The following is a 26,486-nucleotide window of genomic DNA, read 5'->3' on the forward strand; positions in this document are numbered from 1 at the left end:
TTATCTATACTTTCACCAACTTATAACTTTTAATATTATTCATAAAACCGTGTGCACCTCCATGATCAAGTATTCGTTTCATAGTTTAACAATGTAATCACTATGCTTTTTCACCAACTTGTGATGAATTTATTTTTGTATATGTATATTTACGTACATTCAAATTACATAAGATACTCGTGTTCGAATCCGGTACACCGCACTACAAATACAATTACATTTAGTGGCATAAAGTTTTAGTGGCATTTTGTTTTTGTGCCACTATAGCCTACTTTTAGTGACACTTTTGTTTTATCCCACTAAATTTTAAAAGATATTGTGCCACTTTATATCTTATGACACTAATAACCTAAATTTGTGGCATTAATCATTTTATGACATTTTTTCATAACTATTAGTGGCATAAAAATGTCTACAAGTTTTTTAATAAATAGTAATATGTTATATTTAATTTTAATTATAATTAAACATGAAACAAAAATTCAATCTAAGAATTTGAAAAAGAAAAACGTGAACTTAAATAACAAATGGGAAAATGATTATGTTTGAGAGAATCATCTCCAAAATTTTAAAAACAGCTCGTCTTTTCTTTCCAGCGGGAACATGTTTTCCCCAAAAATTACAAAACCCCGTTGTACTTGGTTTCCCTCCTATCCTATCGAAAATTCCCACCCGTGACCTAAGTCCCTAATCTCCATGGCCGACGTCGCTATTAATACTGACTATAGCCTCCAAATCGTCGTCGTTCAGCCACAGCAACTCGCCACCGCTGCCTACGTCCATTGCTTCTCGTCGTGTTCTACCCAGTCATCATCGATTTAGGTACAAAATGAAGCTTTATCTATGACTGAATGGAAGTTGTCCTCTTTCTACTTTCCCTAATCATGCTCAAATCACTCTTCTGCACGAATCATAATCAGATTCGATTTCAGTTAATCCATTTCTATCCCTATACAATCGATCATAGGTTTGCCCCGTCAAGAATGTTTTTCAATATTTATATAATACTTTGCCAGTTTAGAGATGCACAACTAGTGCTCGACGAAATGCCTGAATATAATATGTCTGCAACTCTGCCCTTCACCCCACCCCCGCTCCCTGTATTGCCGAAAAAAGTAATACACATTACGAAGTATAGTTTTTTTTTTTATCTATTTTTCTGATTTTTCATCTAATTTCTTGTTCTCAGGTTTTTGATTTTAGTTCTAATACTCTGTTTCTTCTCTAATTATCAGATTTTAGGTGTAAAACCACTTTCTAGAACTCGTTCTTTTTTCCAGGTCAAACCCCTGGTAAAAAATAAGGACTTTTGATTTATAGTACCAGGTTGCTGCTTGCGTTGGTTTCTTCTTTGCACTTCCACATTCCACAATTTTTTGCGGTAAATTTTGATTTTTTTTAGTTAATACTATTGTTATACTGAATTTGATCTCCTTTTTTTTAAACTCTATGCAATAGTGAACAGAGAATAAGGATACTTATTTTACCAAGCAAGATCCCAACAAATATCATCCTTGTATGCATGAATCCACATGGTTATGTTCACTTAATCGAATTTTTTGGATTCGGGTAATTTCTTGACCAAAATTTTGGTCCCTTGATCATCTGTGAAGTTATCAAGAACGATGGATTGAAGATGTAGGTGGTTTTGTTCCGGTTCTCGGTTGTTTATGTTGCTAGTAGCTGAGCATGTGATGGTACAGAACATATGCAAACAGGAAGGTGGGCAATGGTGGTGTTTGGTGGTTGGAGTAAAAATGAATGGAGCAGATAGTGGTATTTGGCTGTTTATGTATTTAGCAAACATACAGATTGGATTGGATTACAAGTTAGTTCTTCATCCCTCAATTATTAGTTTTATGTGTGTATGTGTATGTAGCAAGAACATAGATTGGTTTTGCATATGTCTGAAATTGAATTTATTTTTTCATTTTTTCAGCTCTATTGATCTCTCAAGCACCACAACAGATTTATGCAGTGAGTTCTGTAAAAGGCTTAAAGGGTTTCTTGCAACATGGCCTCCTTCAAGTCCCCAACCTCATATCAATGAACTTCTCAGATCAAAGGGATTTTTTAATCATAGTTTCATGTTATAATGTTATATTTATTAAGTTTTGTAATATATATATATATATATATATATATATATATATATATATATATATATATATATATATATATATATATTATAATGTTATACAATCTACTTATCAAAATCATCTTATGTTTAAGAAGTTCAGGTTTCTTTTACCGGACAAGGTGACACAGTCCATGAAGCAGTTATCTGGAGGCCAAAAAACTGTAGTAGCTGACTTGTGTAATAGTTACCAGTTGGTTGCCCTTCATGAAGCTTTCTGGTGTTGTAAATAGGAACATATTTTTTAGTTTGACCAAATTTTTTATTTTGTTGTATAGATGATGTTTATTCTAATATTTATTTTTGGAAAATGTTGTGTTTGTAATGTGTTAGGCACTTAGTAATGTATTTTACATTTTGTAGTTTAATGTAATGAATTTTTGTTTCATTTTGAAAAAATTAATTGTTATTTTATTTAAAAAAATATTATTTTAAAAAAAAAATGTAATTAGCTATAGATTACCTATAGAAAATCCGTAGCTATTTACTTCCATAGCTATTATTCCGTTCCGTAGCTATTCAATTTCGTAGCTATTCTGTAGGAAAATCATTTCGTAGGTATTCCGTAGGAAAATATTCCGTATGTATTTTGTAGGAGTTTCGTAGCTAAATAACTCGTACGTAATCTGTAGGTATTCCGTAGTTAACGTGTTCCGTAGGTATTCCGTAGTTAAATTTGTAACAGAATATTTCGTAGGAAATGGGTAGGAAGGTTTGTAGCTAATTTGTAGGAAAAAATTACCCACGAGGGTTTTTCCTACAATCTGTTTTTTGTAGGAAATCTGTAGGTAACGCCTTGTTCTTACGGATTTACTACCAATTCTGCTGTAGGTAACTACTTAGTTTTCTAGTAGGTTAATTGAAGGGTTAAGTTTACTAAATTTATCTACCATCCAAGTCACGGTCTCACGGAACTGTTTCCATACAACCTAAATGGGAAAATAACTTGCTAAGGTAATTAATTTTTCAGTATGTTCACATCGTGGTAACTATCGTTTTTTTGTACACACCTAGGTAACAAACTTGTTGGAAGTGTTTACATATGACCATTATGATCGGTTGTAGTAGGTCACATCCTAGATGTGAATACTTTCAACAAGTTCGTTACCTAGATGTGTAAAAAAAAATAGTTACCCAAATATGAACAAAACGAAAAGTAAGAATAAATTACACGAATGGTCCCTATGGTTGGGGGAATTTATGTTTCTGGTCCCTAATTATTTTTTTAAATCGGATGGTCCCTACTGTTTATTTTTGTTGCGCGTTTGGTCCTTGTCTTACCTAAAAAGATTATTGTGCCCTTATTAATTTATTTTTAATTTAATTTTCTCATTTATGTATTTATTTTTTATATATTTAAAAAAATTCGTAGACCTCACATATCTGTAACAAATATGAGCAAAATATCAACAATAATAATAATAATAATAATAAATAAATAAAATGAAGATGCGTTTGTGTCTTTGAAATCTACTCTCCCTTCCATCTTCATCTACCAGACCCAAGACCCACCTAGACCATTTTTTTTTCAAGCTAGTCTCTCTATAATGTAGATTTTTATCAATTTTGAAGAAGAAAATCATTCCACTTGCTATCAAGATCAAGAAAAAAGATGAAAGGAATTTATATAGGCACTTTAGCTTCAACTCTCATCTATCTAATTATGCTGGTCAAGTTTTAAGCTGAATCGATTCCAAACTTGAGTTACTGGTGATATTTGGTCCAAATCATGCTTAGAAAAAAATTGTTCGTATTAAATGTCAAATCCTTTTATTTTAAATTATTTCGGGTTGTGGGATTTTTTTAGTTGATACCTTTTGTTGATAATTTATTAAATTTGTTATTTTTACTGAAAAGTAATTAGTGACATTTATAAAGATTTATCAACTAAAGTTAGGTGATGAAAAATTAGTCACATTTATACATGATCTCTAATGAAAAAACATATTTTGTAGTCATTTTATAAATAAAAAAGAGTCGGTCACTCTTATACATGACTTGTATTGCTACATTAAGTCAAGAAATGGTTTGTCCCGTTTTTATTCAAAAAGCAGGAGCTTAATCATTAATTAAATAAGAAAGTAAAATTGAAATCCTTACCTGCTCTTGCTCATGGCTACTCTCTTCCGATTCGTCATTTCCCCTATTTTCTCCGCAGTCATCTATTGAAATCTCCAAAAGTGCCCCAGATCAAAATTTGTGGTGGTAGGTGTGAATACATTTCTAAACCTCTTACATTTTCTAACCCTTATGCTTTCAACAGCTTGAAATCCATGAACAAGGGGACGAGAGTTATCTCCACCTTTTATCCTCCACACCTCTCTTAGCTTCCCTAAATTCTCCACTTCGATGTTTCTTAAGCTGCTGCTGTTGTCTTCTTGCCCAATTGCACCAGCACAATCCAAGTCAATGTTGAATAACGATTCAATGGAACCACAATTCTCGACTTCAAGCTCTTCAAGATGATGCAACATAGACATGGGATTGTCCGGAAATAGATTCACAAGCTTATCACAACTGATCACTTTAAGAACTCTTTGTAACACCCAAAGTTTTGAAGGCCAAGAAAGGAAAGAAAACCCTAAGTTTAGGGGTCGACTCGGCGAGTCCAAGGAGGACAAGGTTAGACTCGCTTCCTGTCTTCTGAAGGATAAAGAGAGGGATTGGTGGGAAGAGGTTGGTCATGCTTTGGGTAACGGTGTCGCGTTGGACGCGATGACTTGGAGCGATTTCTCAGCCAGGTTCAGGGCGGAGTTTTCACCGTTGATTGAGGTGCAGCAACTGGCACGAGAGTTTCAGGATTTGACGCAGACTACTGAGACTGTGGCGGAGATCACCGCCAAGTTCAGGGAGAGGGCTCTTCTTGTACCGCAGTATGTCGCGGATGAGGAGATGAAGAAGGCCCGATATCATGAGATGTTGAGGGATGACATCAGGGAGTTCGTGAGCAGATCCAACTGTAAGACGCTGGAAGATATGATTTCTCGGGCTAGAGAAAGGGAGATTAATTTGGAGCAAATCCGGAAGAGGAAGCCGGATGAGGTTCAGGTAGCTGTGGGTTCGGGCAAAAGGCCCAAGGGATTGGATTCGAGATCGAGGGAACATCAGGACCGCAGTCGGTGTGGAAAGTGTGGCAGGGCGCATGGGGGCGTGTGTAGGAGTGGTAGCAGTGGTGAGTCTGGCTGCTTCAAGTGCGGTCGGACTGGTCATTTCGGCAGGGATTGTACTGTTACCACCGCACAGGGATCAGACTTGATATGTTTTCATTTCAACCAGCAGGGCCACAAGAAGGCCCAGTGCCCCAGTTTGTTTTCAGCAGGATGGGTGATGGCACCTGCTCCTGCAACTTTGAGGATCACGGATGGCCGTCAGGGCCGGGTAGAGGCACCTGCGGTAGGGAGCAGGGCTTTTCAGATGACGACCTTGGAGACGCGAGCAACGCCGGACGTTGCAGGTATGCAATTTCCATTCTCAGTTCTTTTATTTGTGCATGATTATATTGTTATGGTTCTGCATCGTTATCGGTATAAGTATTTTATTTTGAGTGGTTGATTGTGATCGAGTTATATGCCATCTGCATACCTCGGATATTTGTATGTTAGTTAGGGGGATGTGCTCTATTGAAGAAGGTTTTGAAGGATGCAGTAACTGTAGCATGCTTGGGAGGGATTTGGTACGTCTCGCTAGTTCGGAGTGGATAAGTGATTGAGATGGATTGGTTAGATCCCTGGCTATGGTAAGCTTGGGATCCTCAGCAGATTGATTATGGGATGGTGGCAAGGATTGGGTTCCTTTTTAAGTTTTGAGTAGCAAGGGGTAAGCAGGGTCGAAGTGGGGGAGAATCCTCCGGGTATGTCCGGAGAGGAGCATGCAGACCCAGAATGAGTACGTGACCTCGGAGAAGGAAGAGAAGTAGTTCAGCGTTTGATGGGTTGAGGATTTCAGGGTTGGGAGTTTGAGAAACTCCCCATCAGCTAGTGCGTGTGATGGTAATGGTTAGATATGGTTGAGAATTCAGGTTGTGGATCGCCCGTAGGGCTCGAGGGAGTCGGAATGAGGATCTTGAGAGCTAATGGCACATGGGTGCCTTCGTTCTAGCAATCAGCATTGGGTGGTGATGTAAGACTACGGGTAAGCCGTAGCATTCCATAGTAGTTTTGTTAGCGGAGTTGGGGCGAGGCCCTTATCTCCTAGTGATCAGATAGGGATCAGGAATGGGTAGTGGACGAGAATGATATGGAGTTGCCTGCATAGCCCTATAGAGGTGAGACCTTGGGAGAGGCCGCTCCAGGATATAGTTGGGTGAGACCCGTGGGCGAGGCCCGTACGAGATTAGCAGTGTAGATGAGACCTGGGAGTAGGGTTGCTCAGTAGCTCAGTAGTATGGTCGGGTGAGACCCGTGGGCGAGGCCCGAGCGAGAGTGATTAGACTAGTGGGAATAGAAGGATAGAGGCGGGTGGGACCCGTGGGCGAGGCCCGTGAGTTGTAGCAGCACAGGTGGGACCTGGCAGGGACCTTAGTGTCAAGTTAGGGGATCGAGAATCCCAGGTTTGTAGTGCCTGATTGGCAGAGTAGATTGAGCAGTTATAGGTGATCGAAGTTCTTTGGAGGTCGCTGGGGGCGACTAGTGGTGGTGTTGGGACTAGCTACCGATGGGAGCCGGTAATCCAGTCATTGATAGGTTGGTAGGGACCAGGGTGGTCTCAGTTCATCAGGAAGTCAGACGAGGAATAGCATAATTGCCAGTCAGTGGCAGTGTGAGTATGCAACGTATGGTGGAATTCAGTTAGCTGATCGTGTGGTGCTCGACACCAAACTGTAGTAGAAAGAAATGCCCAGTGGATACTGGCGATAATGACCCGTACTGGAAGTAGCGGGAGTAATAGAATCGGTGAAGATAGGGTCTTCGCAGTGGCAGAGGGAATAGTTGGTTATGGAGCATTGCCTTGGGGAGGCAAGGAAATCGCACAAGGAAGGAAGTGGAGAACCCCTATGGGTTCAGTGCAGTACTCGGTGAGTACCAGAAGGATTGTCGATTGAGTATGCTCTGTTTCTAAGTTGTTCAGGGTCAGGTTTGACCCGAGGTTTACCCGTGAGGTTTATGTTAGTCAGAATGACCAGGTGAAAGACCAGCGCAGGTAGGCGGCTAGTGTTGGGATAATTGGTAGGTATTGGAGGCGGATCGCAGGCGGTCGGCTATGGCAAACTTCGAGGACGAAGTTTAATTTAAGTGGGGGAGAGTTGTAACACCCAAAGTTTTGAAGGCCAAGAAAGGAAAGAAAACCCTAAGTTTAGGGGTCGACTCGGCGAGTCCAAGGAGGGACTCGGCGAGTCCGAGCGGGATCTGAGTCAAGGAGTAAGTGACCGACTCGGCGAGTCGGCCAAGATGACTCGGCGAGTCTGGTCTGTGCGAGGAAAACCCTAAATCTGAGGCTTGGAGCCTATTTAATCACCTCATTCTTCTTCCTAGGGCTCCTTTACAACCTCTCCAACCCAGGATACGAGCCTTTAGCCGCCATTGTTGCTTATTCAAGCTCTTTGCCATTTTGTGGGTGATTTGAAGGAAGAAGGAGGGAAGGAATCTTTGAGGCTTCAAGGAACTGCAGCAAATCTGAAGTTGAAGGACATTTCAGAGCACTTAAAGGTAATAAGTCACTTTCTTCATCCAGATCTACCTTGGTTATGAGTTTTGGGGCTTTTAAGCCATGTGTAAGATCAATCTCGAGCTTGAGGTCCGGATCTGAGGTTGCTACCTCAGATCCATGCTTGTTTTGGTTTTCAATCCCGTAAAGTATCAGCCATTGAGTGGAGCATGGAGCCTTTTGGTCTTAAACCCTAGTTTACGGTGTGTTTTGCTTAGATCTCCCTCTCCACACGTAAAGTTTGCAACTTTACGTGAGGAGTAGGCTTGGGAAGGGTAGATCTACAGTTTGGAGTCCTTGCATGACTCGAAAGTCCTCTGCATGTATGTGGAACCGAATAGACTCGGCGAGTAGCTTGAAGATGGGGAGGAACTCGACGAGTGGGATGAACAGCTCATCGAGTCGGATGAAGATGGGCGTAAACTCGGCGAGTTGGATGAACAACTCGGCGAGTTGGTTGAAGATTGCCTTGTACTCTGCGAGTCTGTTCTTAGACTCGACGAGTTAGGTCGCGTGGTCCCAAACCCTTCGAGTTAAGACTCGAGTCAGCGAGTCGAGCCAGGACTCAGTGAGTTGATCAGGTCAGGATTCGGGAATCAGTAGACTCGACGAGTCAGGGGCTGACTCGGCGAGTCAAGTCGCGAGTAGAAGGACTTTGAACATCAGAACTCGGCGAGTCAGTAGGTGGACTCGGTGAGTAGGGTTGACCTGGAAGGTTGACTTTGACTAGGACTTTGAATTGGACTAGAGTTGACTTGGTTGACAGTCATGGGTCAGTTAAGCTAAGTGTTGCATTGATATTGTTAGCGCGGAAAGCTAGAAGAGCCGGAGTTCAGTGAGTGGTCAGGCAGCAGATAGTGGAATCATCAGCAAGTTCAGCCAGTGCAGGTGAGTTTCCCTCTGTGTGAATGGGTCTAAGGCCACAATGCCGACCCATGTAGTTATGAGTAGAAGACCCGGGGGTTAGCCCTAGGCACAATATGCTAGTATAATATTCGGACGAGGTCCAATAACAGAGGGCGGGTGCCCAAGAATTAGTTTATGTGATAGTTATACTTGTTGTCTGTTTGATACCTGTATGTGCCTGGTAGGGAGGCGAGTGTGGGCGAGGTCCCGTATCTCACCAATAGCAGAGTGTGGATGGTGTTCCACATCTCAGTAGTAGCCGTCCAGGGGCGAGGCCCAAGATAGGAAAGGAGTGAGGGTGGGTTGGGCCCGTATCTCACTATCAGCAGGAGTAGGGACGGGGTTCCATGACTCATCAGTAGCAGGACACGGGCGGGGCCCAGAGATAGGCGAGGCCTTAGAGCAAGAGCTGTTAGTATATGTTTAGCTTATGTGTTGTTATGTGATATGTGTATGTGCTATTATATGTTAGTGGGCGGGGCCCTGTGACAGGCGGGGCCTAAGTAAAACAGATATGTATCCGAGCGGGGCTCGAAGCCAGGCGGGGCCTGGAGCGGCGGGGCCGTTGTAGCGGGCGGGGCCCAATATTTGCGGTATGTGTTAAATGCAGCTAGATAGAGGGCGTGGCCCAGTATGTGCAGTGTACAGTTATGTGCATGGTATGTGGTAGGGTGGGGAACTCACTAAGCTTCGTGCTTACGGTTTTCAGTTTTGTTTTCAGGTACTTCTGGTAGCTGATGATGGAGCTCGGGGTGATCGCATGGCACACACCATAGGATTGTCAACCTGGGAATGTTTTACTCTGATAATGGACATGTGTTTGAAAACTATTACGTTAATTATGCTTTGAATCAATGATTTTACTTTAAGTAATGTTTTATCAAAAGAAATTTTTAGTCTTAAATTTTGGGTCGTTACACTCTTACACCACTGTTGTTGTATTCATCTCCAGTTGCACCAACACAATCCAAATGGATGTTGAATAACGATTCAATGGAACCACAATTCTTGACTTGAAGCTCTTCAAGATGATGCAGCAGAGATATGGGCTTGTGCGGAAACAGATTCACAAGCTTATCACAGTTACTCACTTCGATCTCTCTGAACTTAACTTCCTCACTCGTCTTAAATTCGCAAGGCCATATCTCCTTCAGATTCCACATACTACTAACATGCAGTTTCTCTAACTTAGGAATCAGAACCTACAAGATAATCATTTATTAATAGTCCCATCCAACAATTATACCCCATACAATCAAATTACAATATATTTTGAAAGATTTAACTGAAAAGATCCTTTGTAATGTATTAGCATTAAAAATCTATATTTACCTCTTCCTTCAACAAACTAGATGTTTCATACTTTTTCATGGGATATATGCTTGTGAAACCTGGAATGTTGTCAAGTTCCAACTCCATGAGTTGTGGTAGCTCAATTATTTTGACATTATTGCACAAACCCGATAGCTTTGGTAGCCCACACAAAGATAAAAACTTCAGCTTGGGGAATGTAATCGTCTCTTCTTCACTATCCCCGGTATGTATGAGTTCTTCCATATTATCACATTTGTAAACTTCAAGATGCTCAAGCTTTTTTAAAGTGTTTGTAACACCAGGTGTGAAGAGGTGTTTTAACTCTGCACACTTTGAAACGACAAGGACTCTTAAATGGTAAAACGAAGAGGATTGAAAAGGTTGTGAGGATGACTTAACCTCAATATCTTCAAGATCATTCATATCTCCCACACTTAAACATAACACCTCTGTTTTCTTAAACAACTCGTTCATTCGAGATTCCAATAATTCACCTTTTTGAACAACCAACTTCAATGTGTTTTCATACGAGTGCCTACTCTTTATGGAATCTCCATAAAATAACGCCCCACTGAGATCTGGAATCGCTGTAGCTTCTCAAATGACATATTCTTTGGTTGAACGCTATTTTTACAGACCTCAAGTTCTAGTGCAGAAGGATCTTTCGAACGCTCTGCCATCTCATTGCAGTTATCCTCAGTGAGGTTGACCGCCTTTCTATGTTGACGAACCACTCTCATATAGAGCTCTTCAAGTTTGACCAATTTTTTAAAGACACCATTAGCTATACAGAGACCATGACAATTTGTCAAATCCAATAGCCTTATCTTCTTCAAATTTCCGATTGTAGAAGGTAACCATTCAATGCCAGAATCAGCAAAGCTAAGCATTTCTAGATTTAACAGATTTCCAATACAAGAGCAATCAAACATCCTTAATGAACATTCATGGAGATGAAGCACTCGAAGATTGGTGGAGCATTGAAATGACGAGGGAAGCAATGGATACTTCATTTTATTGTATGATATAACTTGGAGCTTTCCCATTCCTTCATAAAAGTCTTGAGGAAACCTCAAGAACTTATCTCCATGTATAAGTTTCAAAATCATTAGGTTTGGAAATTTGAGGTCTCTAGGAAATTCGGACATACTCTTGCATGTTAATGAAAGTCTTTTATAAGAGTCATCTGTATCATCCACATGCCACTCTAGTGTATTACCATGGTTGACAATTGAAGCATGCTCCACTTTAGAATACATACCCAAAACAAAAGCACGAACCAAATCGTGCATCTTGACCCATCTAACATCAACACTTTCAAGCAACAAATTTGTATGGATGAGCCGCTCAATGCAGGTGTTGAGCCTAGTTCTTGCTTCTCTTATGGTATACACTTTTTTAAATAATTTCAATCCCCATCCATACCTCACCAACTCTTCGGTAGGAATATTGAAATCTTCTGGAAACAATCCACAAAGCAAAAAAGTGGATTTAGTCTCATCATCTTGGAGATTTTCATAACTCGTTTTAAAAACTTTAGACGCAACATTTTCAATGTCATGGTGCTCTAAACGAAACAATGCATCCTTCCATGCATCCTTGCTTTTATCTCTAAGAGTACATGCCATGGTTTTGATGGAAATGGGTAGACCGCAACACTTCTTTACAATATCTTCTCCTATCTTATGGAGCTCATGATCTGATGTTTCTACAAACTGCAAGAATAATCTATGTTCTTCTGAATCTATTAGAAGCCCCACATGGAGAATCGAATTACCTTCAACCCCCATCATAGTGCATACATTTCTGTCTCGTGATGTTAATAAGACCTTGAAGTCGACACATTGATTTGGAAAAGGACTTAAACCAATATCTTCAAGGTCAACACTCTGCCACACATCATCCAATACTATGAGGAACTTATTCTTACCTCCATCTGATTTGGCCTTGAACCCTCGACGAAGCTTATTAGCTCTTACCGACTTATTTTTTTCGCTGAGCTCTACACTAAGGTAATATGATATAGCTTCCTGAATAGAAATAGGGTCTGTCTTTTCCCCTATCACCACTTCAACAATAAACTTAAACATTTTCTTTTCTTCAGCAATTTTCTTCAGCCTTTGCATCATTGTTGTCTTCCCTACTCCCCCCATCCCACATAAGGCTATCATGTGGGATTTGTGGTTCGGGTCGAGTGCTTTGAGTGCTTTTGTAAAAGTCACCTCTCTTGATTGGAAGTCATTGTGTTCAGCTGATGGTGTTGATGTGGATGGCTTCATGGAATCAACCCTTCCTGGAGGAATTGGATGATCTGCCCGGTTGATCTCTTTGTATCGTCTCATGACACTGTCGATCTCCTCATTTATCTCAAAGGCATTCCTCCCTGCCCTGTATCTAATCTTTATATTAAAACAGCTGCCAGTGTCACGAGAAACATTTTCGACTTTTGCATTGATCTTTTCTACATCACCCAACCAACCCCCGACTTGGACAGGAACCTCAAGATTGTTACTAATGTTTTGCCTCATTTTCTCCTCAACACCTGTAACACCGAAAATTTAAAGCCAAAATTTTTTTTTTTTTTTTTTTTTTTTTATAAAAACATAATTCCATTAATATTCATAAAACAACCCTTTTACTTGTTTCTCATAAAAACAACCATTTAACTGTTCAACATATCAATACAAAATCCCCAAGATCAACATGTAAAAACTCCAAACATGTGTGTACGGATCAAGCCGGCGCCTTCCCGCGGTCGTCACTAGTACCTGAAACAAATAACATCAACACTGTAAGCACAAAGCTTAGTGAGTTCCCCAAAATACCACATATAACACATACTAGCCACTCGAGGCTATAACTCTGTGGGTCCGTGCACCCAAACTCTGTGAACCCTCAGGTTCTGGCTCTGATAAACATGCACCACATAAATCACATAGAAATCATGCAGTACAACACATAACATACATAGCATATGAATACTCTATCACATAACTCTGGTTACCTACTCAAGGTAAAGTATAGTGAGGAGACTCACCTCGTGTGTCTCGGTAACTCGTAACCCTGAAATCACTAACCACTCGATCCGCTGAGCTGAAGTCCACCTATAGCACAATACATCCCTAATTAACTCTTTCTCAATCTAGAGTTGATCACACTATAACAATCACTCTTGGTCAACGCTGGTCAACGGTCAACTTTGACCGGACTCGGCGAGTGCACTATGGCGACTCGGCGAGTTCGTGCACATGCACCAACTTCCTTGAAATCCTTCCTTGACACGTCGAGTATTTCCCCCAACTCGACGAGCTCCACCTGGCACGAGTTGTGGGGCCACCACGACTCAACTCGCCGAGTCCCAAGAACAACTCGGCGAGTTCCAACTTGAACTTAGACCCCTGACTCTCCCAGACTCACCGAGTCATTTCCCCAACTCGACAAGTCCACTCACTGAGTGGTTAACGGGCAACCTTCATACGACTCGCCGAGTCTGTTCTTGGACTCGGCGAGTTCATGCCATGTACGAACTCAAAACAACTTCTGAGGTCAGATCTGTTCCATAAAATCATAGATCTGGCCTCCCCAAGCATGATAATCACGTAAAGTTAAGACCTTGACGCACATATAACATCTAAATGGTCCAAAATGGTGATTTAGCCCCAAAAGTGACATTCCAAGCTCAAAACTCCCAAAATGACTCATAAAGCCCCATGGGTTAAGGTCTCTGGACCTCTTTGGGTCCAGATCCAAGACACAAACTCGAGAAGGGACCAACTACTCCACTTAATCAACCTCTAAAAGGGTTAGAAAACCCTAACACTAAGAATCCACATCAAAAGTGAAGAAGGTTCGAGAATAATACCTCAATACAGCCTCTATGAGCTCAAAGACCACAAAAGTCGCACCTCCTTCAGCCTCCTCTTGCCTTGAACACTTCCTCCTTGCAACAACACCCACAAAAGTTCAAGATTGGCCTCTCCTTCCTCACAAACGCTCTAGATCTCTTTAGGGTCTCTCTCTGGGGTTGGGTGAGCACAAAGTCGGCCATAAGGCCCTTTAAATAGGCCACAAACCCGGAGATTTAGGGTTTCTTAACACAGCGCAGACTCGCCGAGTCCATGCCCTGGACTCGCCGAGTCCAAGCGCGCATCTTTGCTCAATCCCGCGTCTCTACTCGGCGAGTCTGAGCCCTGACTCGCCGAGTCCCTCTTACAAATTAACACAATTAAACTTACATTATACCTGGTAAAATCCGGATGTTACAATTCTCCCCCACTAGAACTGGACTTCGCCCTCGAAGTCCCGCTCTAAAACAGCTCCGGATGCTGCTCCCGCATCATACCCTCCGGCTCCCAGGTCATCTCTGATCCCTTCCGATGTTGCCACTGAACCAATACCAGAGGTACTTCCTTGTTCCTCAAAACCTTGATCTTTCGATCCCTAATAGCCACTGGTCTCTCCGCATAGTTCAGGCTTGCATCAACCTGAATATCCTCAAGTGGAACCACTGCCGACTCATCGGCTATACATTTCCTCAACTGTGATACATGAAAGGTGTTGTGAATCTGCCCCAACTCTGCTGGCAACTCCAGCCGATAGGCTACCCGGCCTACCCTGTCAATCACACGAAACGGGCCTATAAACCGGGGCCCCAATTTGCCCCTCTTCCTGAACCGGATCACTCCCTTCCAAGGGGAGACCTTCAGGAGAACAAAGTCGCCGACTTGGAATTCCAACTCTGACCGGCGCCTATCCGCGTAACTCTTCTGTCGGCTCTGAGCGGTCAATAACCTCTGCCTAACCAGCTGTATCTGCTCTGTCGTTTGATTCACAATCTCTGTACTGCCCATTACCCTCGGCCCAACCTCTCCCCAACATATGGGAGTCCGACACCTCCTTCCATATAACAGCTCAAAGGGCGGCATACCAATGCTCGAATGATAGCTGTTATTGTAGGAAAACTCCGCTAGAGGCAAATACGAGTCCCAACTACCCCCAAAATCCAATACACAAGCTCGAAGCATGTCCTCGAGTGTCTGTATAGTCCGCTCACTCTGACCGTCGGTTTGGGGGTGGTACGCGATACTAAAATGCAGCTTAGTACCCAATTCCTCATGAAATTTCTTCCAAAAACGGGAAGTGAACCGCACATCGCGGTCTGAAACAATCGAGACCGGCACCCCATGCCGAGATACAACCTCCCTCACGTAAACTTCCGCTAACTTCTCCGCTGAAGAGCTCTCACTGATGGCAAGAAAGTGAGCGCTCTTTGTCAACCTATCCACGATCACCCAAATTGCATCAACTCCTCTGGCAGTCCTCGGCAATTTGGTGATAAAGTCCATAGTGATCTGTTCCCACTTCCACTCGGGAACCTCCAATGGCTGCAACTTGCCATGCGGTCTCTGGTGTTCGGCTTTTACCCTTCGACAGGTCAAACACCTCTCGACAAACCATGCTACATCCCTCTTCATACAGGGCCACCAATACTCCTTCCTTAGGTCCAAATACATCTTCGTGGCCCCGGGGTGGATCGAAAATTTCGATCTATGAGCCTCCTCCATCAATGTAGCACGTGTACCGCCCACAAACGGTACCCAGATCCTGCCCTGATAAGTCATAAGGCCTCGACTATCCGATACAAACTCAGAAACCATCCCAACAACCCGCTCTCTCCTCTGCATCTCCGGACGCACGGCCTCGGTCTGAGCCCCACGAATGGCGTCCAAAACTGGAGCTATCACGGTCAGTCTCAAACATACATCTCGCAGGGGAGTGCTCTCCGCCCTGCGGCTCAACGCGTCGGCTACCACATTAGCCTTGCCCGGGTGGTACAATATCTCACAATCATAGTCCTTGACCACATCTAACCATCTCCTCTGCCGCATATTCAGGTTGGGCTGATCCATCAAGTACTTCAAACTCTTATGATCCGTGTAAATCGTACAACGAACCCCATACAGGTAGTGTCGCCAAATCTTGAGGGCGAACACCACTGCCCCCAACTCCAAATCATGTGTGGGGTACCTCGTCTCGTGAGGCTTCAACTGCCTCGATGCATAAGCTATCACATGACCTTTCTGCATCAATACCGCCCCCAATCCTAGGATCGATGCATCACAGAATACCACAAAACCTTCCATACCTTCCGGAAGGGCTAATACTGGGGCTTCGCACAACCTTTGGCAAAGCGTCTCAAAGGAGGTCTGCTGCTCGGGACCCCATGCAAATGCCACACCCTTCCGGGTCAACCTGGTGAGTGGGACCGCAATCTTGGAGAAATCTTTAATAAATCTCCGATAATACCCCGCCAGCCCGAGGAAACTCCGTATCTCAGAAGGTGATCTCGGCACCTCCCACCTCATCACTGCGTCCACCTTGGCCGGATCGACCAAAATCCCTTTCTGGTTAACGAGATGTCCTAGAAACTGGACTTCCCGTAACCAGAAATCGCACTTGGAGAACTTTGCGTAAAGTTTCTCCGCTCTCAAAACCCCAAACACCTCTCTCAGATGCTCCTCGTGCTGCTCACTAGATCTCGAATATACCAGAATATCATCAATGAAAACAATCACCGACCGATCCAGCATCGGCCGACATACCCTGTTCATGAGGTCCATGAACACAGCCGGGGCATTAGTGAGCCCGAAAGGCATCACCACAAACTCATAGTGCCCGTAACGTGTCCTGAATGCTGTCTTCTGGACGTCCTCGTCCCGCACTCTCACCTGATGATAGCCCGACCTCAAATCAATCTTGGAGAACCAAGATGCTCCCTGTAGCTGATCGAATAAATCGTCGATCCTCGGCAGCGGGTAACGGTTCTTGACCGTCAGCTTATTCAGTTCCCGGTAATCAATACACATGCGATGCGAGCCATCCTTCTTCTTCACAAACAAGATGGGTGCTCCCCACGGCGAGCTACTCGGCCGAATAAACCCCTTCCCCAGCAACTCCTGAAGTTGCGAGGATAACTCCTGCATCTCTGGAGGAGCAAGGCGATACGGCACCTTAGCAATAGGTGCAGCCCCCGGAACCAAATCGATGCCAAACTCCACTTGCCTCGCGGGAGGCACTCCTGGTAACTCTTCGGGAAATACATCAGGAAACTCCCGCACCACCGGAACTTCCTCCACAGAGCTTGGTCTCTCGGAGATCACCCGCGTATCCATCACATACGCTACATAACCCTTACAGCCCTGCTGCAAACACTGTCTCGCCCTAGCAGCCGAACAAAAGGCTGACCCAGAACGTGTACCCTCGCCGTACACTAAAAGAACTCCCCCACTAGGATCGCGTATAGTTACCAGCTGTCGCTCGCAATCGATAACCGCACCGAATCGGCTCAACCAATCCATGCCCACTATAACACAAACATCACCCATCGCAATCGGAATCAGGTCGATTGGAAACTCGACCCCGAATATCTCCAATACACATCCCCGGAAGACCTCTGTAGCACAAATCACCCTGTCGGCGGCTATGGAAACTCGCAGAGGCCGACTCAATACTCCACGACTAACACTGATGCGCTGACTAAATGTCAGGGATACAAAAGATCGACTCGCACCCGAGTCAAATAATACTAAAGCAGGTACAGAATTCACAAGGAAGGTACCTAAGCATAGCATGATATAAGCATAATATTTCAACACCATAAATAAATAATGAAAAGGAACATACCAGCCACGACGTCGGGTGCAGCGCGGACCTCTTCCGCAGTCAGCTGGAAGGCTCTCCCCCGAGCCCTCGGTGCCTCGGCCTTCACGGGCCGACTCTCTGCAGCAGTAGCTCTGATGGCGGCGGGAGCAGACCCCTGAGATGCTCCGCGCAGCAGCGGGCACTCCGCCTTCCGGTGTCCAGTCTGGTTGCAGTGGAAGCACACTGCAAATCCCTTGGGGCAGTCCTTAGCCATGTGCCCCTCCTTGCCACATTTGTAGCAAGACCCTGCCCGACAGGCGCCATCGTGACCCTTGCCGCACTTCCCACATGTGCGGCCCTTCTGACTCCCGGGTCTGGGATCAGCGGGCTTGGCCCGCTTGGCTGCCGGCTGGAACTGTGCCGGTCGCCGATCCCTCCCCATAGACTCCGCCTCCTCCCTGGCCTGAGTCTCAAGCTCAATCTCCCTCTTCCGAGCATTTGCCTGAAGCTCGGCAAATGTCCGGTACGAGGAGTTCGCAGCGAACTCCCGAATATCCCGCCTCAAAATACTCAGATAACGGCTCATACGTGCCTGCTCGGTGGACACGTGCTCAGGGCAAAACATCGCCCTCTCCTGGAACATCCTCGTAATCGCTGTAACCGACTCGGTACCCTGCTTGAGGGTCAGAAACTCCTGCGCCAGACGTTCCCTCTCCACCTGAGGAACATACTCATCCCGGAACATGGAAGTGAACCTCTCCCAGGTCACTGCCGACAGCTCGGTCGGTGTGAAATGCGCAGACACAAACTTCCACCAGTCCTTCGCTCCCAAGCGAAGCTGGTTCAATGCGAACCGAACCTTCAAATGCTCAGGGGACGAGCAAGTGAAGAAGCATCCCTCCATATCAGATATCCACCTCATAGCTGCCACCGGGTCCTGCGTACCATCAAACTCTGGTGGCTTGGTGTTGCTGAACTCCCTGAACAACATCGCATCACCTCCCTGAGGTCTCGCCGCAGCAATCGCTGCGGTAGCTGCTGCGACCGCAGCCTCGGAAAGAGCAGCATAGCGCTCGTCAAATGTCTCAATCAAAGCGGTCTTAATAGACCCGAACATCTCTGGTATCTCGGCTCTGATGACCGCAGCCACCTCCTCATGAATGATCTGCCGAATGTCCTCATCACTAGACCCGGCATCCTCCGGCATGTGTCGTGTCCTCACCATGATCAACCTCTGAAATACAATATGCGATAATTAGAATTTACTCGAATACTCTTACATTCAACAATCCACCCCTCCTTGATTCTTGGCATCCCCAGATTCTTATTTGAACTGTGTACCGCTCCGGTGCTTTTAGTAGTACGGGCCCAATACTACTGTCCACACCGTCTCCGTACACACCCCAAATCGTCCTCTTCGGATCCCAGTCCCCAAGTACTCTATTACGCTTAAATCTCTCTCTGAACAGGTCTCACACAAACCCTAGCTGCTACCTAATTACTCTCAGCGTCTCATAGCAGCTCACCATTCCTAAGCTAAGGCATCACAAAACAGGCCACTCTAGCCCTATCAGCAATACTTAGCTTATTCTAGCATGCACACACACATCATAATAATAGTTATTTCATAATAAAAGGTATTTTGGGAATTCACCGTTCGGGCGCTGACTGATCGTACACACGTTTCTTCCTGGAAAACCTTTTACTCTTAGCAATTTTTGGTTTTTATTTTGAAAATATCTCTTCATTTCCTCAGTTTGAGTTCAAATACCCCCGAAGGTGTACCCGAATCCCTCAAACCAAGGCTCTGATACCAATTTGTAACACCGAAAATTTAAAGCCAATTTTTTTTTTTTTTTTTTTTTTTTTATAAAAACATAATTCCATTAATATTCATAAAACAACCCTTTTACTTGTTTCTCATAAAAACAACCATTTAACTGTTCAACATATCAATACAAAATCCCCAAGATCAACATGTAAAAACTCCAAACATGTGTGTACGGATCAAGCCGGCGCCTTCCCGCGGTCGTCACTAGTACCTGAAACAAATAACATCAACACTGTAAGCACAAAGCTTAGTGAGTTCCCCAAAATACCACATATAACACATACTAGCCACTCGAGGCTATAACTCTGTGGGTCCGTGCACCCAAACTCTGTGAACCCTCAGGTTCTGGCTCTGATAAACATGCACCACATAAATCACATAGAAATCATGCAGTACAACACATAACATACATAGCATATGAATACTCTATCACATAACTCTGGTTACCTACTCAAGGTAAAGTATAGTGAGGAGACTCACCTCGTGTGTCTCGGTAACTCGTAACCCTGAAATCACTAACCACTCGATCCGCCGAGCTGAAGTCCACCTATAGCACAATACATCCCTAATTAACTCTCTCTCAATCTAGAGTTGATCACACTATAACAATCACTCTTGGTCAACGCTGGTCAACGGTCAACTTTGACCGGACTCGGCGAGTGCACTATGGCGACTCGGCGAGTTCGTGCACATGCACCAACTTCCTTGAAATCCTTCCTTGACACGTCGAGTATTTCCCCCAACTCGACGAGCTCCACCTGGCACGAGTTGTGGGGCCACCACGACTCAACTCGCCGAGTCCCAAGAACAACTCGGCGAGTTCCAACTTGAACTTAGACCCCTGACTCTCCCAGACTCACCGAGTCATTTCCCCAACTCGACAAGTCCACTCACTGAGTGGTTAACGGGCAACCTTCATACGACTCGCCGAGTCTGTTCTTGGACTCGGCGAGTTCATGCCATGCACGAACTCAAAACAACTTCTGAGGTCAGATCTGTTCCATAAAATCATAGATCTGGCCTCCCCAAGCATGATAATCACGTAAAGTTAAGACCTTGACGCACATATAACATCTAAATGGTCCAAAATGGTGATTTAGCCCCAAAAGTGACATTCCAAGCTCAAAACTCCCAAAATGACTCATAAAGCCCCATGGGTTAAGGTCTCTGGACCTCTTTGGGTCCAGATCCAAGACACAAACTCGAGAAGGGACCAACTACTCCACTTAATCAACCTCTAAAAGGGTTAGAAAACCCTAACACTAAGAATCCACATCAAAAGTGAAGAAGGTTCGAGAATAATACCTCAATACAGCCTCTATGAGCTCAAAGACCACAAAAGTCGCACCTCCTTCAGCCTCCTCTTGCCTTGAACACTTCCTCCTTGCAACAACACCCACAAAAGTTCAAGATTGGCCTCTCCTTCCTCACAAACGCTCTAGATCTCTTTAGGGTCTCTCTCTGGGGTTGGGTGAGCACAAAGTCGGCCATAAGGCCCTTTAAATAGGCCACAAACCCGGAGATTTAGGGTTTCTTAACACAGCGCAGACTCGCCGAGTCCATGCCCTGGACTCGCCGAGTCCAAGCGCGCATCTTTGCTCAATCCCGCGTCTCTACTCGGCGAGTCTGAGCCCTGACTCGCCGAGTCCCTCTTACAAATTAACACAATTAAACTTACATTATACCTGGTAAAATCCGGATGTTACAACACCGTCTTTTACGACATTTAATTCTGTCATTTTGATAACCATCTCCCTCATATATATTGTGCATAAAATGAGGTAGCGTAGGTATCTATTAATGGGAACCATGAGGATCGGAACAACCTGTCTCTTGGTTTCATTAGCAGCTTCCATTTTTGGATATTCTTTTGATAGCACCTGCATAGTAGCCAACAATTGATTAGACACATTTCAATGGAAATTAGTAATGGATGAGCAATTGAATGTACCCTAGATTCATTAATTGCATTGAGTAAGGACCAATGATCAAAAAGTTCTATCTCATAATCCAAAATGAACTTAAAGATAAAGTTTTAAGAATTTTAATGACCATGATAGTAATAGAAATCAACAAAAATCTTGCTAGAAGTTAATGATATTTCTTATTCAAAAAAAAAAAAAAAAAAAAAGAAATCAACAAAATGGTTTTTGATTGATTAATTATAAGAATATCAAAATATGATGATTTTAAAGATGGTGATATAGCAATTACATGCATCATTGATTCATTTCATTGAGTAAGGTTGGAACGGACGGATGATGTAATGTGTAGAAAACTACATTTAGTAAATCAAAATATGAATTTTAGTGTAACTTAACTTTGTGCCAACATTAAAGAAATTTTATATCATTATTCTTAATGTTGTGGAACATCAGGAAGGCAAAAAAAATAAATAATTAGGAAGAATTTTAAAGGATTGAACAACAACCAAAAATTAGTTTTCTTCATGTACCATTAATGAGAGTTCAGAGAGATTGAAAACAAAAACTGGAACCCAAAACCTTACTGTATGTCACCTAGAAAATTTTAATCTTTGCACTATTGGCAAATTTGGTCTCCTAACTTATTATTTAATGTCATATTCTTCAATTTTACACTTATAATTAAGTCTTGATAATTCTATTATTATAAATCCTCGTGATTTGCAACCACATCTTAGTGTTTGTGAATAGATCTAACCTTTTGCCAAGAAACATGTAATTAAAAAGAATTAATCAAGATGAAATTGAGAAAAAATTGGAATAATTTTTTTATGACTTTCCTCTATAAATTTGTTAATGTTTTCCTCACTCGTTTTTTACAACCCATCTTTACTTCAAAAAAAGAGTTAATATAAATGATATAATTTTTAATTTGGTTATTAAAGTTTAATAATCATTAAAAATGACATTACTTAAACGGTCATATAAGGTAATATACTAATAAAATTAGACATAATTGGTCATCACCTTTTCATTGAATTAGAACAAAAAATAACAAACTTTTTTCATATTACTTTAAAATAAAGTTTTTTTTTATTTTGTATTATCCAACTCTTCTTTTAATAATTATAAAATCACGGATAAAATTAAAAACTTTGAAGAAGTTGATTGATATTATTTGTATTTAAGATCTATCTCCTCATTTGGGGAAATAAGTTTTATTACACACACTACTTATTTAAAATACTATGAATTGTAAATACAAAAAAAAAAAAAAAAAAAGAGTGATAGTCTGGATGGGATTATCATTGTTTTTAATTGGAATACTGTAGTAAGGTTAGCATAAATAGTTTACTAATGTGATTTGTATAAAGATTTCATATCATAATGTAACGTAAATCTAAGGGTAAATAATGATATTAAAAAAAGAATAAAATTTTCTTTTGTTGCGTCTTTGGTCACTACCTGACGTAAAAAGACTATTTTATCCTTAGTAATTTTTTTTTGATTTTGTATTATTTATTTATCATTTTTATTTTTTTTGGTTTTGGTTTTGAGGTTTATCAAGGTATGGGTTTAGTTTTGATGCTAAAGCTTGTACTGGTTTTGATCTTGAGTTTATGAATGTATGATTTCAAAATGATACCTACACTGTAGGATTTCAATTTTCGGGTTGTGCATAGGTTTCTAACGTCGGTCTCCGGTGGAACCCTAAACCTCTACATATGAAAATTAGAGTGACAGTGGAGCAAAGGTGTTACGTCATATTTTGTTGGTTTGGGCTAGACATTCATCTGTATAGGTCTTGATAATGTTTATTCATGTATGTATGGGTGTTTAAGGTTAGGGTGGTGTTTGCAGCAGTGAACTCATTTACCGTTGGTGGTTCCCTATAAATAGTATCAATCTTGTCAGACATGGTGCGGTGTATGTGTGTGTATCTAGTGTACCTGACGTTTGCGGCTAAATAGAAACATGTGCATTTTGGATCATTTTTGCTTCTACTCCTTGTTCTCATTGATTATAGCTTATTTTTGTGTTTGATCACTAGTTGGTTCCATATTTGGGGACTTACAAAAGGTTTCCGGCGTCGATCTCCGGTGGAACCTTAAACAACTACAGACGGAAACGATGGGTGCATTTTGTCGTCACCAAAAGGTTAGGTTTTTTTGTTGTGCTTAGAGAAGAGAGAGGGAGGGGGAGATGGAGAGTTTAGAAGGTGTCGGGTTGATTGAACTGTAATGAAGGTAAATGGTATAGGGTGGGAAGCATTATTATTTGTAAATTTTATAAATAATTAATAATAATAAATAAATTAAAAAGGAAATGAATAAGGGCATAATAGTCATTTTAGGTTAGGGACTAAACGCGTAATAAAAACATGTAACAGGGACCATTTGTGTAATTTACTAAAAAACAAGCAGATTATGGTGTATAAATTGACATTAAACCTTCTTTTGGAAGATTTTTGTACAGAAAGGAATGTTTGTGCAGAATGGAGAAACATATTTCATACAATAATCTGGCCATAAATAAAGAACTCAAAAGCTAGGATACTTTAGAAATGACTGCTTTAAATTTATCTGTTGATTTTCGGGTACAGATATGTCCATCCACAATTTCTTTAGTCAAGTCAAATTGTATAAGCTTTGGCTCTTAGACTATGATGTAATTGGTAAAAATAGTCGGTCTCATAATCTAAAGTGAAATTGAAGATAAACTTGTGCCAATTTTAAACATGATGATAGGAATAGAAGTGAAGGGTACCTGCAAAGAATAATATTCAATTTTGTCTTAATTTAGTTTGGCAGTAAAAGCTTGAAAATCTTTTAAAAAAAAACTATTGAGTTTGTTAGTCTTTATAACTAATTAGCATGACCAGTTTGTTATTAGCTTGAATTTTTCAACTTAACAGATCAATTGATTCCAAATTAAAACAATTTTGTAGTAATTTTAACATTCTCTCTCATCATCATTTACTACCAATATTATATCTGGGTTGGCTTCCTATTCTTACCCAATACCAAAATCATGCAATATCTTATGAATCATCAAGTGCGAAAGTCACAATCCAGGTTCAATTTGAAAAACAAGCATAAAAAACAATGGATTGTATAGAAAATGCTTGTAAATTAATACAGTACCTGGACCTTTTTTTTTTGTTCTTGCAATCTTCTTCTCTAAAACTCTCTCAAACTTTAAAGTGAGAAAAGCTAAAGCATCAACAGGGAAAAGCAAAAGCATCCAGAATGTTTTGTATTAGACGTTTAGGCATTGTAGGGGGTTTGGTATATATCCTTACTTTTTATTTATATCAGGTCTTTTCATTATAAATTAAAGGTATATCTCTTATATGAATTTTTGTCTGTCTCATAAATATAAAATATCAAAATTTAGTGATTTGAAACTAATAATTAGCCATAAGTAAATGAAAAAGGTTTATTTTGTCATTAATTCAATACCAAGCAAAAAAAAAATACTAGATGTCGCCGTGAAACTATCAATAGAGTAACAAAGAATTCATCATTGATGTAATAAAATATAACTTGATAATTTTAATTATAAATTATAGTAGTAACCTACTTATAATTCTCTTCACATTGTAACAGTTTTAATTTCAACTTACAGAAATAACATGTAACCTTTTTTATTTTTTATTTTTAATGATGACAAGTATGTGACATTCCCAAGCAAAGATAATTTAGCACTGCGTATACCAAATTAGCATCCAGACATTACAACATCAAACATATAATAAGCTTTGGAAAAACCAAATCCAAAACCTAAATCATAAATTTTATCAAAACTGATTTTTTAACATGTTGATTATAACTTTGATTTTATGATCTTGATTTATTTGGTCACATGTGTTGACAGTAACACTGTAAACAAACTGAACGTTCGGCGAACTGTTCGTGAACTGTTCGGCGGGAAGTTCGTTTATGTTCGTTTATTTAATAAATGAATGAACATGAACACAAATTCACATTCGTTTAGTTAAACGAACGAACATGAACAATGGTCTCGTTCATTTATTTACATTCGTGGACGTTCGTTTATATTGTTCGTTTATGTTTGTTTGTTTAAGTGTTTTTTTTATGTTCAATTGTTTTTATTACATTACTATATTATAGTTCGTTTATGTTCATATATGTTCAATTGTGTTTGTTTATCTTTATTCGTTTATGTTCGTTTAGCATGTTCACGAACATATATGAACGAACAGATGAACAAAGCAATTTGTTAAACGAACGAACATTAACAAGAAATCTTCGTTCGTTTATCCGTTTGTGTTCGTTTGTTTGTTCGGTTAACTTAAACGAACGAACATGAACAAGCCTTTGTTCATGTTCGTTCGGTTCGTTTACAGTCCTAGTTGACAGCCAAATGGTTTGCTTCTGAGAGTTTGTTGCAGAACTTAAGCTTTTATTTCTATTAGGAGTTTTGCAATTTGGGGCTCTCTAGTAAATATTTCCTGAAAGGTCACGGTGTTTTACATTTCTATTGTTTCTTTTTCCAAGTATTTTATTTTTGGTTTAAAATGATTACTAAACTTCGATTATTGTTCAAATGCTCCATTCATTATTAATGGCAGGAGTGCCAGAAAAGAAAAAAAGGAAAATTTGTTAGATGATAAGTAGCTTCCCAATGTCTCCTTTTATACTTCCTTTGATGTGTATTAGGCTAGAAATAAGACATCTGTAACAAAATTTTGATCCACCCAAAAAAAAATATCTCATATATACAAATAACATGAACGTGTCCATCTTCAAGGGGGTCAATAGCATCAGTACTAATAAAACTGAAATAACAAAGACATCATGGTGCATTGATACAATTTAGTTTAGAATTTTAATAAGAGGGCTAAATGCAAGTAATAGCAACATACTTTTATTTATTTGTGGATTATAGCATCATACTGAAATGCATTTCAGTATATTAAATCAGTGTAATGTGTAAGAGTTTCGAAAATTTTACCCAACCATAGCAGTGAAACTTGTTGTGTATTTGAATGAAATTGTTACTTCTTCTGTTTTTCTACATATTTTCTGATGATATAAGAGTTACATTACTAACACCTGCATTTCAA

General features: G+C 41.2%; 2 protein-coding genes and 1 long non-coding RNA gene across 4 annotated transcripts; 1 reads left to right on the forward strand and 2 right to left on the reverse strand.

The window, feature by feature from the left end:
• The first annotated feature begins 590 nt into the window (after nucleotides 1-590).
• Nucleotides 591-2,121, forward strand: LOC111908483 (uncharacterized). Of its 2 annotated transcripts, none has more exons than XR_006187827.2 (4): nucleotides 591-1,132; nucleotides 1,236-1,381; nucleotides 1,459-1,828; nucleotides 1,940-2,121. It is a non-coding gene; the product is annotated as an uncharacterized LOC111908483 (long non-coding RNA). The 2 variants fall into 2 exon arrangements; XR_002855884.3 differs by having other exon boundaries at nucleotides 593-822; nucleotides 1,940-2,114.
• Nucleotides 2,122-9,600: 7,479 nt separating this feature from the next.
• LOC111908465 (uncharacterized) lies at nucleotides 9,601-10,963 on the reverse strand. Its single transcript, XM_023904293.3, has 2 exons — nucleotides 10,019-10,963; nucleotides 9,601-9,888 (listed from the first exon to the last, which is right to left on the reverse strand). The coding sequence occupies exons 1-2, from the start codon at nucleotides 10,472-10,474 to the stop codon at nucleotides 9,601-9,603; spliced, it is 744 nt and encodes a 247-aa protein (XP_023760061.1). The 5' UTR covers nucleotides 10,475-10,963.
• On the reverse strand, nucleotides 10,543-21,358 carry LOC111908464 (probable disease resistance protein At4g27220). Its single transcript, XM_052768770.1, has 3 exons — nucleotides 21,158-21,358; nucleotides 12,660-12,666; nucleotides 10,543-12,542 (listed from the first exon to the last, which is right to left on the reverse strand). Exons 1-3 carry the CDS (start codon nucleotides 21,356-21,358, stop codon nucleotides 10,543-10,545), a joined length of 2,208 nt encoding a protein of 735 aa, XP_052624730.1.
• Between the last annotated feature and the right edge of the window lie 5,128 nt (nucleotides 21,359-26,486).

The sequence above is a fragment of the Lactuca sativa genome, chromosome 2, assembly GCF_002870075.4.
Source record: "Lactuca sativa cultivar Salinas chromosome 2, Lsat_Salinas_v11, whole genome shotgun sequence".
Classification (NCBI taxonomy): Eukaryota; Viridiplantae; Streptophyta; class Magnoliopsida; order Asterales; family Asteraceae; genus Lactuca; species Lactuca sativa.